The sequence below is a fragment of the Strigops habroptila genome, chromosome 13 (assembly GCF_004027225.2).
Source record: "Strigops habroptila isolate Jane chromosome 13, bStrHab1.2.pri, whole genome shotgun sequence".
In the NCBI taxonomy this organism is placed as follows: Eukaryota; Metazoa; Chordata; class Aves; order Psittaciformes; family Psittacidae; genus Strigops; species Strigops habroptila.
Window position 1 is genome coordinate 12390487 of NC_044289.2, and position 12994 is coordinate 12403480.

The window sequence follows — 12994 nt, forward strand, 5'->3', positions numbered from 1 at the left end:
TTCCGAGTATACTTCTGAAAACTAAGAAATCCACATGAAAGTACCAAGAACAGACAGGCTAGAGGTAATGCACACCATAGGCTTGTACCTTCTCATCCAGCATGTCCGGGTGCTCAGTGAGCCAGACGCAGAGGCACTGGAAAGCCGCGACTATCATGGAGTGAAGGTCGCGGGAGTGGAGCGGGGCCGGGCGGCTGCACTGGTACACGATGTAGCTGCACACTGAACTGATGGCTCTCTTCCGATCAGAGGAATCCACTGCCACTTTCACCTGTGTAAAGCAAGGAGAGGATGAGGATTCCTCCACAAAACTCTTTTGGAAAAGAACTAGTTTTAAAAAGCACTGCGTGCAGATAAAGTTCTGAAGGTGACACCTTCTTATTAGAAACACACTATTATTTTCCAAGCTCAGAAAACTATTTCCAAGATGAGATGGAAGGGGAAAAACAGGTACCACACTTACCAAAAAGGCAACTAAGTTGCTTAATACCCTGGCATGTGTATCTGAACAGCCCACCCTGAGCTTCCCTTTGAGGCAGCAGGCATTTACAGGGCACACATCATTTGAGCCACAGGGCATTCACATTAGGAGAATATGAAGTACAAAAGGAGTACTGTTTTTCTTGTGTCCGAACAGAACATTTGCTGACTAACTCAGAGAGAGACAACTGTTTCGTGGCATGACTTTCACCTGACCAGGACTATGATCACCCTTTGAGAAGGGGCCAGAGCACACAAGATTTCACCTCTTACCTTTGCCAGCCCAGACAGAAGCTCCAGCGCAGCCAGTGAGATACTCATGTCCTGCCTCCACTGTGAGTTGAGTCTTTGAGTTACCAGGTGAATACTGCGTATCAGTAGTCCAGCAGCAGTATCTGTATTAAGAGCTAGGATATAACCCCAATACCACGTACCACAGGGAGGGAAAATAACTAAGCATTAGTGACAATAAGCAAAGCACAGGCACAAGCTAAAGCAGCCACAATACACACAAAATTATACACAACCCAGAATCTAGAAATTGGGTCAACCACTTTCGCACAGGATAACTCCCTTATATATGCCACCAGACATTATACAAATACATTCAGACTACTTTATCCTAATGTTTGGGGTTTTTTTTAAATTTTAAAAAGACATTTTTGACAATCCCAGCACTCTGCTGCATTTCAGGTTTTGCTACTGTATTTAAATTGCTGTGATGTCTTGCAGTCTCAGAAAAAATTAGGCATTGGTAATGTATATTAAACATTAATACTTGTATGTTTAGGCCTCAGTAATGAACTAAGAGTGCATGTAACTTCAGGTATCTATGCCAGAAGTTACCCATTCTTTCTATACCTAATATTTATCAAAAACTGTATTAGTTCAATAAACACAGATAATGTAAGAATCAGTCCTGGAGGAAAAAAAGAGCCAATTATTTCTACACTTTAATTTTGGTTTTGGTATCAGTTGTTCCCACTGAAAAATATTAGGAACATAAATATTATACATAAAGTAGTATACTGAAGTAGGCAAATGAATTTCATAAACAGAAACTGCTAAATGACTACTTATAGAAACATGAGAGCTGTTACAGCTAAGGTACATCCTTCCCAAAACTTAAATCATCAGATATAACACTGAAGAGCTAAGTACAGTGTTACACTAGTAACAAGTGTCTGCTACAGTTAAACAGTAAAAATAGACCATCTTATTTTCAATTTTCTCTTGTTTAAGCATCCAGCAGAAACACATCAATTCTTTTCATAAACTTCTTACAACCTTACCTTTGCACATGGGAAATTAAAAAAATCCAATAAAATTAATGTATTACAAAAATATCTTTCAAGTTATGTCATGGTTTAAAGACTTCATAAGTCAAATATTTTTTTAACCTTACAGGTATTTTTACAAGCACTTGTCAATGAAAGCCCATATGAAGTAACCACGCAATTCAAATGGTGTGCTGAAAACTAGCACTTTAGTAATTTCAAACAAACCCTGTAGGGAAAGCAGCAACATGTTTATATGAATCCCTACAATACACTAAAGTTTTTCCTGCTAATCTCCCTCCTCTCAGTTATAGAGCTAGAGAAAAAACACCAAACCAAACCATTTTTGGTTGGTGAGAAGAGAGTTGTCAGTCTAGGTTACAACATAACAAAGGTGAGATGTTCTCACATTTACTTCGTCAACATCAGTTAAACTGCTAAAGACCAAAGGAGCAAATGAAATTCCAGGATCTTGACATTCGGCCAGACCTTACCACACAGATTTATAACATGGATGTTATTACAAAGATCCAAAAATGCACAGTACAAGACATAGCAAACTGAAGTTAATTACTGAATTCTCTTGTTATAACAGATGACACATCACAAGCATTTTGCTTACTCGCTCTAGAAAAAACAGGAGTCCCTCAAATGCTCTTTAAATATAGTTTAAGAAAAGGTGCTGCAAAAGCCAGGGAAGCGTTTGGAATACTACCAAAACGATTGAAGCATGTTATCTATACCTGGTGCACATTCATCCCATTGCTGTTCATGAAAACTAAATGTCTTGAAAATACAAGCTTAAGTAAAGCAGTTTGCAAACACCTTTTTCATAAGCTTTTACATTCTTATTTTTGAAATGTTAACAAAGTCCTTTAGTAGGATTAAAAGCCAATTAAATGCCATTTAAGGGGCACATAAGAGCACAAACTGGCAATAAACAAAGGGGCTCTCCCACCCTGGGTTCATACCACCCATGCACATTAATGTATTAGCCACAACTAGGAACAGGAAAAAACCCCAAACCGTCACCCTGGCATGAAAGGGCAGAGTGTTTTCACTTAGGTAAGAGGTCTCCTTACCATAATCTCTTAGAAGGGCCTGTGCTGGTCTCTCGCTATCTGGTGTGGTGGGCTCCGTACTGCCTCCACTTGCAGTGCTAATGCCACTGTTAGTTCGACTGTGGCTTTTGAAGAGGTTATTTTCACCACCATTCTGCAAATTGAAAGTGAGTTTTGAGCGATGAGAAGATTTTTCTGAGGAGAGACCCTTACACCAGAGGATGTTCTCAGATACAATGGAGAAAAAACGGTGCTCAAGATGCTAACTGAGCACATTACAACAGCAGATAAAGTAATGCATTCTTTTGGTTACTTCATAAACCAAAAATACTTACCGTTTCCATCTGACAGCCAATGGCTTCTAACAGTGCTGAATCTTGAACAATATTTAACATTGCACCTGAAGAATCAGAGATAAGAAGGTAACTAAAGACTGCAGTAGAATATTTGCTGCTAAAATTTACAAAGAAGTGCTGAAGATCTAACATGCAGGATTGCCATCCTGGTTCATAAACACTCTGTGTAAGAGTTTTATAAAACATGGGATTTGCTTCAGGCTTAGCCATTTGAAGCAGATGAGAGCTGAGGTAGAGTGCTTTCAGCTATTTTAAAAATGCTTTGAACATAGGCCTTTCAAGTTCCTCAGTTCAGAAGGATTTTGGTTTCACAGAAGGGTTGATATCGTTCCTCGACTGATAACTGTTCCTTGTCTCCTATCAGACTGTGCTCATTTAAAAACTCAGGTTACATTTAAGGATATCTACTTATTCTGTGAATAAAACAACAGTATTTGTTAGTAACCAAGTGCTGTGTAGTGCAAAGTCACCTCCAGGGTTGTACAGTGCTGGCCTTGGCTAAGTTCTTGCCTGGCACCAAGAGACCTCCTTCCCCAGTCTGGCCATTAGGATAACTCTGAAACCATAAATACCCTCATCCCTTTACCAGCACTGGTCCCAAAGCATTCTTCCAGCTATTCTCCTCTAGTCTTCCATTAGTAAAAGAACTGTTTCAGTCACTGCAAAGAAACTTCCCAAAAGTCTTTGCAGACTGGATTTGTTTCCCTTCACTTCTTTGACCATGCCATTTTCTTGCCCTCCCCTACTAATCAGGTAGGCTCTCCATGTCCCAGAACAAGGCAGACATCTCCCATTGCAGTACAAATCTGTTTCCTTTTTAACCAGACAAAAGGAAAGTGGAATTGTAACTATTGAAGGACAAGAACAGCATTACTTGGAAAAAGGCACTTCTAAAGAGAGAAAAATAAGGGGAGGGAGGAGAATAAAAGGCAAGTATATTTTTACTTGTCTTAAAATATATTTAGCTTCACAGATTACGCACTATTCAAGTTTTCAGCTTCTACTCACTTTCTGAGTATTCAGAATAATGATAATACACTCATTACCTCACAAAAAAGTTTGGTGCCAAACCACAGTGCCTCTCCAGACTCTGTGCCAAACCTGTTCTCTGAGGATTTACGCAGTGCTAAACAAATGTCATCTGTATTTTGCCAGTGCTGGACCACTGGTCACTCAGTAGTTCAGTTTGTTTCTAGGCATAAGCATGCCAAAACCTAAAATGTTCCCTGTAATCGATTAGTCAAGAATCCTTCTCAATATTAAACCAACATTTTTTCCTATTTATGACTGACTTTTCCTGCTAGAATGTCCTTTACTTCCACCTCTATTTTTCAAGTACTTTTCTACATTTGTAAAGAGAGAGATTACGTTAAAAAAAATCTGAGGCTTTTCAAGATGTTTTCATCATATGAGGGCGATTATACAGATGACAGCCTGCCAGGAATTTCACCTTTTTTCTTGCATAGCAACACACGACTAATAACCCATATTATTCCAGGACAGATTAAGACAGACACTTCTATAACACAATAAATAGAAAGTTGAAATAACCTAGGATCATTTGAGTGTTGTTGGGATCTGTTTCCGTTTGCAAAGCTCCTATAAGAATATTCACAAGCCTCAGCTTCAAGGAAAGGAAGGTTACTGGCTTATCGTATGCCGAGCTGTCATCATTGCTGAATTTCCCTTCCAGGACAACCTGAAGGAAAAAATACATTTATTTCATTATCAATTAGAGATCACACTAGCATGGTATTGGTTTCAAATTCAGTATCGACAGCACACTTGTAATAGTCTTACTGCTACAGACTTACTATGAGAGTTTCATTGCTAAACAGAACACCAAATACAACCCACAGGTCATCCAAATCCCACCCCAAAACAACCAGGAAAACAAAAATGGAAATGCAAAACTAAGTGTTAAGTTTACTACCTCAGACTTTATGGTTCCAAAATGATGAGGGAGAGGCAAGAGAGACAGCAAGATGTTAATCGAAGCTCTTCTTAGCTCTGTGGGGTTTACATAGATTTTAAACTTTGAGAGTTCTCTGCAAATCAAAGCATTGTACAGTTAATCAACTTTTCACAGGAATCTGGAGCCAAAACTAATTAAGTTAAAATTAAACATACAGCCACCTTGTGGTCTTAAATAATTTGCAGTAAATAATGTAGCTGTTTCTTTCTAGGCTCAGGGTTCTTATTTCTTTTTTAAGCAGCAGCAGTAACACAACAAACCCATGAAGGAACCATCACTTGCTAAGGATTCTGTAGCCCATATAAAAGCAATGAGCTGATGAAAGTATCATTTGTATACTGCATCTTCAAATCAGGAAGTTTTAGTCATGAGCCTCCACTGGCTTATTACAACTGAAACCACCCGGGCTCATCAGAGATCCTCAGAATACGCTCACATGCATTCTGCTCAGAACACAACCTGCTCAGCAAACAGCTATTCTCAGTAGCCACCAGCAAATTCTTCTACTTACAAGACCTATCCAAAAGAAGCAGTGGCTCAGATTTAAAGCCAGAAGATAAAATGTTTTATGTATGAATTCAAAATGAAATGCAGTACCAAGACACAAAACATATGCTGAAGAAGGCATGCACAGAGTCGTATTAAACTACTTAGCCAAATGTCCAGAAATCTATACAGCTGTGCAAATGATGATGTATCTTCTGTTTTAAGAACCTACTCCAATTTCACCAGCCAGTCTAAATAATCAATTTTTCTATTTAATGATGTGTAAGATTACCCTCTTAATGAATTCACTACAGCAACAGCCACTAACAAATATCCTGTGAAATTTTACTTAAAAATCAGTAGGTTTTCAATATATTTGAGCTAAATCACTCCTTCTCCCTATTCTTGCAGATACTGCTTTCCATAATGGAATATCTAGCTAACACAATGCACATATTTCATTTAAAATAAGCACTACTATTGCTTTAAAGAAAATTGCATTTCATAAAATAGAAAATTAGAGCTTATGAAGTGTGTTATTATCACCATCAACTACATACACACTATGGGGCCCACACTGCAGAGTTCCTCCAGTGAGAACTACTGACAGAAACCCCTGAAGATAAAGCACTTCCCCACACTTCTGCTGATGTTTACATGGAAATAGCAATTTACCTGTCAGGTAAAATCGTTTCAAGAGCCGAAATGAAATAGGGAACCACGACATCGATCCCTTTCAGGTCACAGCAGAACAAAGGAGGGGAGTTTAGAATAACACTGGCAAGAACGGGGTGGCAAACGAAATCTGCTATCTGCAAACCCTGAATTAAAAGCATGTAAAATCTGACAAAGAAAGATAAGATTAAATTATTTGCACATAAGAAGCATCAGCATCCCACATGAACATGAATGTGCAGCCACTATTTGATCTTTTCTATATAAAATAGTTCAAAATCAGAGCTAGGAAATGTTTCTATGAGCATCCCCCCGAGATACTTCAGCACAGGCAAACACACTAACCAGCTTAACAAAAACCCCTCACAAATCACATGTATTTCATGTGAAAAGCCAGTGTAGCACAGTTTTACTGAAAGCTCTGACTTGTTGCAGCACAGACTGGGAGCTGTGCAAATACAGCCCGGATGGTTACTAACAGCACTTGGACCACGTGCTCTCCCACTGCTCCCTTCCCCACACAAAATCAAGGTCTCACTCCCATCCTTAACTCCCCAACACAACAAAAATACTGTGAAATCTTTGATGGGGAGAACAGGACAGGACACACTGATCTACAGTTTAGAAAATGAGACCAACCATAACCATCATAACCAGTTCAAATGAAAAAGCTGGGGGCAGGAACCTAGCTGGCCATCACCCTGGAGCAGTTCGTTTCTTTTGCAGTTTCTTGTTAGAAAATACTTATACCCCCTTTATTCTGTTTTTTTAAAAGGCTTGCAAACACAGAGGAATCTGACTGAGTGGGGAAGAGAAACACAAACTATCTACACATGAAACACTACAGCATGCAAGAAATAAAACAGTTCAGTCTTCCAGGAAATTTTGATGTCATCTGGGACTAATATACCGGAACAGTTTGAGAAAGTCATGATTTGAAGGTGATTCTCTGCCTCTAGCCTTTGCTATTTCACTTTTAAACAAAAATCTGGGAAAAAGGTACACTATGATAGGCAAGATTGCCTTATTTTACGAGAAATAAAACTGAAAACAGAGGTCATTCAGAACCCAACTATTTCAAAAAGGGGAATACTAGAGCATTTCTACATTGAAAGAAACCCCCCCCACACACCACAAACACATTCCATCCCAGTGTTGTGTTGACACGGTAGGACCCTTCATAGTCTAATAAAGTATATAACGTCTTATGTCTGCCCACTGATTTTTTTCTATCAGAACAGTATTCAGTGACAAAGAAAAAGAAGAATACAAGAAGCATAAAAATATCAAAAAGAGAATGTTCCTTCCAGCTGGGAGGCACTTTGGAGGACTTCCCTTCAACTGGAACTGGAAGAAAACCCAATGAAAACCAGCCCCATGAGAAGACAAAATCACTACTTGGTCTAGTCAGGGATCCCCACCTACAGCATCTGAAGGCTAACAAAGGTTTTTGAATTGGCAACCCAGGATTTAGTCAGTAATAGAACACTATTCACTGTGAATTAATTTGCACCATAAAGTTAAACCAACAAAGCAACTGGAAGACAGGTTAGTACCGGGATAGGTAAGCTGGTAATATTTCCTCCCCAGTCTTCTTGCTACAAAATATCCTACACAGTGTCCCGCATGCCTCTGCCCTTCCTGCTTCATAGTTGTCTGGGAATTCACTCGCATCAAACATGGGGTTGGAAGCCATTGTGTCTGTGGACATTTGAGATCCTTTCCGGCGGAACTCCACGCTAGCTTGAGTTGCTATAGCTGGGAAGAGAAAAAACAGCGTTTCACTGTGTGTGTTAACACATAGAAAAGGCTCATGGGATCCTGGACACAAAGATCAAGTCAAATTTAGTAGTTATCATGAAGCTGTTAGTTCACTGCACTTGAGTCAGTGCCTCTGTTTAGAAAGTATCTGTGGGTGTAACTAACTTTCTTCCTTTGTATGGATGACAACTGACCTTCGTATTCTAGAGCCTGTTCCAACTTCCTGCTGGGAAGAGTACACTCCTATCCAGTATTAGCTTCCTACCCTCTCTGGAGGACAAGGATCTTCCTCACCTAGTTCTCATCTCCAGGAAACTGAAGTACCACCTTGCCTTGCTGCCTTAAAACACTGAAGAACATTTAGATGGCGATACTACTGTGACTTCCAAACAAGTGCTTAACTTTCAGCTGGCCAAGTTATGCTGCTCTGAACATCAAGATGCTTTGATCCAATTTTGTTTTGTAAACATACTTGTTAAAAACAAATAAATTATAGGCACTCATTTCAGAAGGAGCAGTTTGCTGAAACCCACTCTCCTGATTTGGCCCGTCTCCTCACATGACTACTGAAATAGCCAAATGAATTTGAGGTGAGGCAGTCTCCACACGGCCGCTGACAGGGATGCTGGCCCTCTCTTTCTCCCTGTCCCACAACAGGCTCCACAAAGTCTCCTGCGAGCCCACTGTTACCTACACGGGACATGATGCTGTCAGTCCAAGCCAGTTAAATTCACATCTTTCTAGTGAGATTCCTGGTCTGCCTTTCATGCATCAGTATCACATGCATATGACACAGGAGGCTACTCGATTTGCTGGCTTCAGCCTTTCTTCCAGGATGGCAACAACCACAGGTATACTGCTCCAAGTGTGATTTTTTGGTTTCCCCTCGTTTTTTCCCCATTGACAACTTCACTCTTGGGTTACTAATGGCAGAAAGAGCATGTTCCTTCTTATTTTTAGCTAAGACTATATGGATTTTCAAACTTCTACAAACTACAAAACCAAACAACAGATAATGCGTGCTCCTAAAAGAATCAGGCCAATGTAGTTCTACCAGTACCAAAGATCTTCCTCTATCTCAAGCCTCGGACACTGAGGAACATCCAGTTCCCAATCGGTCTTGCAAACAAGGGCACATTAACACTTCGACTTGTTAGTTTATTGATAGGGGTTTTGTTTGTTTGTTTTTAAAGGAAACATCCTAATGACAAGTGTCTACTCTTATTTTTTGTCTTTAAATTCATTGTTTAACCTACTGTTACCTTACAAATTTTCATGACATCAGTAGCAAATAAGCACAAATCTTTATGTATCTTCCCATGAGCCATTTTTTGTCCTGTATAAGCTATCCAGCAATATATTGTAGTTGGAAAAAAACACTACATGCACAATGCATACAAATCAAACACTAGGTCTGTAAAATAAGCTTTAAGTAAAAAAAACATGGTTAGTGCAAAGTCCTGAAACTCATGACATGATCACAGACTAAAGTACAGAAAAGATGGGACTGATTCAGGCAGATTAATTTGCTTTTGCCAACAATCCTCCCCATTCAAAAACACACACAAAAAAAATTACTTGTCTTTTTCCAAGTAAAAGTGCAAAAGCTACAAGAGACAATGGGAATGAATTTACAAATAAAATATGGGATAATGGAAAAAGAAAAGCATGACCGCAATTAAGGAAAAGCTACTGGTTCCTACTTACAAGATTTATAAGAAAGAAGAATTTGGATAAAAGATGCTGCAAGATAATAGAAATAAAATGGAAACAAATCAAAGGACAGCAGTAGTTATAAAATACTTTTAAGATGGTGAAATCGTAATATAAGTTAAGAAGCTTTTAGCTTTTTTAAAAAATAGATTAAAAGCTTTATGATACAGCAAGCTCGTTAAACACATAGGAAATTGGCATTCAGGTCCAAAATTATGGTTTTGAAAGTACCATGCAAAACAATGAACAAAAAGTTACAAAATACTAATAAAGTTTAGAGCTGTTCACACTAATGCACATCAGGTCCTCAAACGGATGCATTAACCCTTCCCAGCTCAAGTACACTTCCCTATGCTGCACTGTACCTGTAGTACACACCAGGTTATCCTAAGGCTCTGTGATTTGGGGTACAATGTCTTGTAGGGGGAAGGTTACTTACCTGCAGATTCTCCTCACAGCAATACTCCTGCTTCCAAACCATGAGTTCCTGAAGGTATTACAGCTCTGGCTTCCCTAAGCCAAGCTGCTATCAACCAGTATACCTGAGCATGCCTCCCTCCCCTGACTACCAGCTCAATCAACAACCTTCCAAAGCAGAAACAAAAGGCAGAGCACTACCAGAAATACCAACACCTCAAAAGCAATCTCCAGAGAAAGAAAAGAGGAAAGACTCCTGTAGCCAGGGACCAGGAGAGAACGCTACCACCTCGTAAGAGTGGCTGCCGTGAATGCACAGAGTCAAATCAAGACCTGTGACCGAGCCTCTCAATGATGCTCAAAGACGTCCCTAATCAGGGCTTCCTGCAGTTTGCTCCTAGAGCTCCAGAAATATTCTTTGGGATGTTAATATTAATGACAGTAGGGCCAGAAGAGATGAGGGTAAAACTATACCCACTGCCAACAGCAATAGCAACCCACCTAGGCCAGGCTCCCTCAGCTGCTATAAACCGCACCGCTGGCAGGCTCATGACCAACTGCTTTTGGTACAAGGATTAAGAGTGAGGCCACCAGATTGGAAGACTCAGTCCCTAAAATGCAAAGCAGGGTCAAGTAGAGCCAGTCTGGTTACCCTTCCACCCATCCAGGTATTTTTCATCTCAGAACTCCAAAAAGCTGCACATTTTTTCCACCAGTTATTTTTCCTGACTTCCTTCCTGGAGGTTAAAGAGTTCAAGAATTAAGATATGCGAAGCTCCAGCAAAAGGAGAAAAGCAAGAGTAGAGAGAGGTTCACACTGGCCTTGATTAGCTGCTCTTTACTTCCTAAAGCTCACCAAAAAGACTTGTGTCTTAAGATGCGAGAAGGATGATGCGCTGGTCCCTGTGAATCAGCAGGGTTTATTTCAAAGAATTGAACTAAATTCTGAACTAGAACGTGAGACTGCAGATTGTCTGCAGCGTTACTTGTTAAGCACTCGCATGTAGCTCATGAATACTTCTTTATAAATCATGTCATATGGGTTCTCATTGAGAATGAGACATAACAGAAGAGGAGTAAGAAACAGACACTAGAAAAAGCAGTATCCCAGAAAGGCGTCCCAAGGCAGGGGATCTCTCTCTGCAGGACCAAGGAGCAATCTGTATCAAGGTATTTCACCTTTCTTTTCCAAAGTGGTCCTCAATCCTCCAGCCAGACATAAAACAAAGAAATCATAGCAGAAAGCTCTGAGAGAAGAAATTCTGAACTGCATGGCATTGAAACAAACTGAACATTAGAAGGGTTTAAAGCTGTTCAGATCTTACACAGCTGCAGTCCTACTACACAAAAATAGTGAGTGCGGGCCAGTGGAAGACAATACTACATAGCAAAGCTGATTTTAAGTGCAGACACTTCCCAATCATAAAATATTTAAAGCATCCATAAAAATAATAGTGCTTCCTGAAGCTAATGCAAAGATTATCAACAGCAGTATCAAATATGGTAAGAATATTCAAGCTACTAGCAAAAAGCGTTACTGTACCAGGCTACAAAGGGTAGCAGATGGTCCATGATATACAGGGGCCATGAAAAACAGCAAACCTACTGCCAAAAAGCAGATTTATTTTTGGCCTCTTTCCTAAGGGTTAGGGACTGTGGCACCTAAGTGTCCTCTGCTGCCCTCTTTCTGCAAGCCACATCTACAGTGGGTAACACAAGCAGAGGCTGGCAGATGGGCACAAATGCAGATCGGATTATTACTGATGGGCCCCACTTGTGTGATGGAGGGGGACCAGAGCGTACGACCCTCCTGACCCACCTCATTCAGGCTTCATGAATTAAACTCACAGAAGCTTTTCAATTTCGACTTAAACCTGATTTAAAAGTCACTGATACTTCGAGTCAACAAAACCCGCAGGAGCCCTTTACAAATCTTGCTTCATTTTCCCAACTAAAGCAGGGACGGTGCAAAAGGATTTGTCCAAAAAGATAAATCAGGCAAACAGATTCTGGTGCATTTGGAAACTCTGTAGAGAGTTTCAGCAATATGGGTCTATCTTCAGTTCGCTCTCCTGACAGCCTGCCATGGCATTCTGTAACCAGTACTTTACACAGTGGGAAGAATGCACGTGGCATCCTGGAAGGGCAGAAAAGACTTGACTAAATTCCCTAAGTTAATTCTGTCTTCCAAATAGCTAGAAAAGCAGGACATAACACAGGGTTTTCTGGGTCTCCACCAACATAATTCCCTCAGATCCACTGCACCTAACAAATGGTAGAACCCGTGACATGCAAAGACTGGTCTCACCAGGGACAGATCTGAAGAGGGTGGAGGAGGAAGAGAATCAAGTAATTTCTAAATAGGTGTTTCTAGTGCTCGGGAAGCTATTAAGTCCCTCTCTAGCAACATGACCATTTTCTGGCTGCTGTTAGGTATACATGACTATAAGGCCCTGGAACTCATTCAAGGAAGTCAATCATTTTGATTTAGGATAACTGTACTTCTGCTACAATCACACCATCTGTTTACAGCTGACACTGTTGCATAAGCAGCATCTCAGATGAGATCCTTTTCAGGTTAAGCACTTCAATAGAATTGCTCAAGATACAGGTTACGTCAAAATTAAAATGATCCAGTCAAATCTGGAAAGCATTAACACAGAAACACATTAGGAGCACACGCAACTGAACACAGCATCAAATGATGCCTTACTCCTTCCTAAGCGCAGCTATTGCTCTACTAATGTGTCGTTGGCCTTTCACAGAGGGACTTGAACCTCCTACCACAGAAAT

The 12994-nt window shown here is 40.2% G+C and overlaps 1 protein-coding gene across 7 annotated transcripts in view; it reads right to left on the minus strand.

Moving 5' to 3' along the window:
• Positions 1 to 12994, minus strand: part of RALGAPB (Ral GTPase activating protein non-catalytic subunit beta) — a 68058-nt gene that overhangs the window by 25728 nt on the left and 29336 nt on the right. For 5 of the 7 annotated variants that reach the window (XM_030503514.1, XM_030503513.1, XM_030503512.1 and 2 more), the window contains 8 exons: positions 7867 to 8068; positions 6311 to 6478; positions 5108 to 5222; positions 4726 to 4873; positions 3154 to 3218; positions 2840 to 2972; positions 754 to 887; positions 89 to 271 (listed from right to left, as the gene is read on the minus strand). In XM_030503514.1, coding sequence (XP_030359374.1) covers positions 89 to 271; positions 754 to 887; positions 2840 to 2972; positions 3154 to 3218; positions 4726 to 4873; positions 5108 to 5222; positions 6311 to 6478; positions 7867 to 8068 — 1148 coding nt within the window. The remainder of the gene's footprint in view (positions 1 to 88; positions 272 to 753; positions 888 to 2839; positions 2973 to 3153; positions 3219 to 4725; positions 4874 to 5107; positions 5223 to 6310; positions 6479 to 7866; positions 8069 to 12994) is intronic. The other 2 variants (XM_030503516.1, XM_030503517.1) reach the window with 2 other exon arrangements.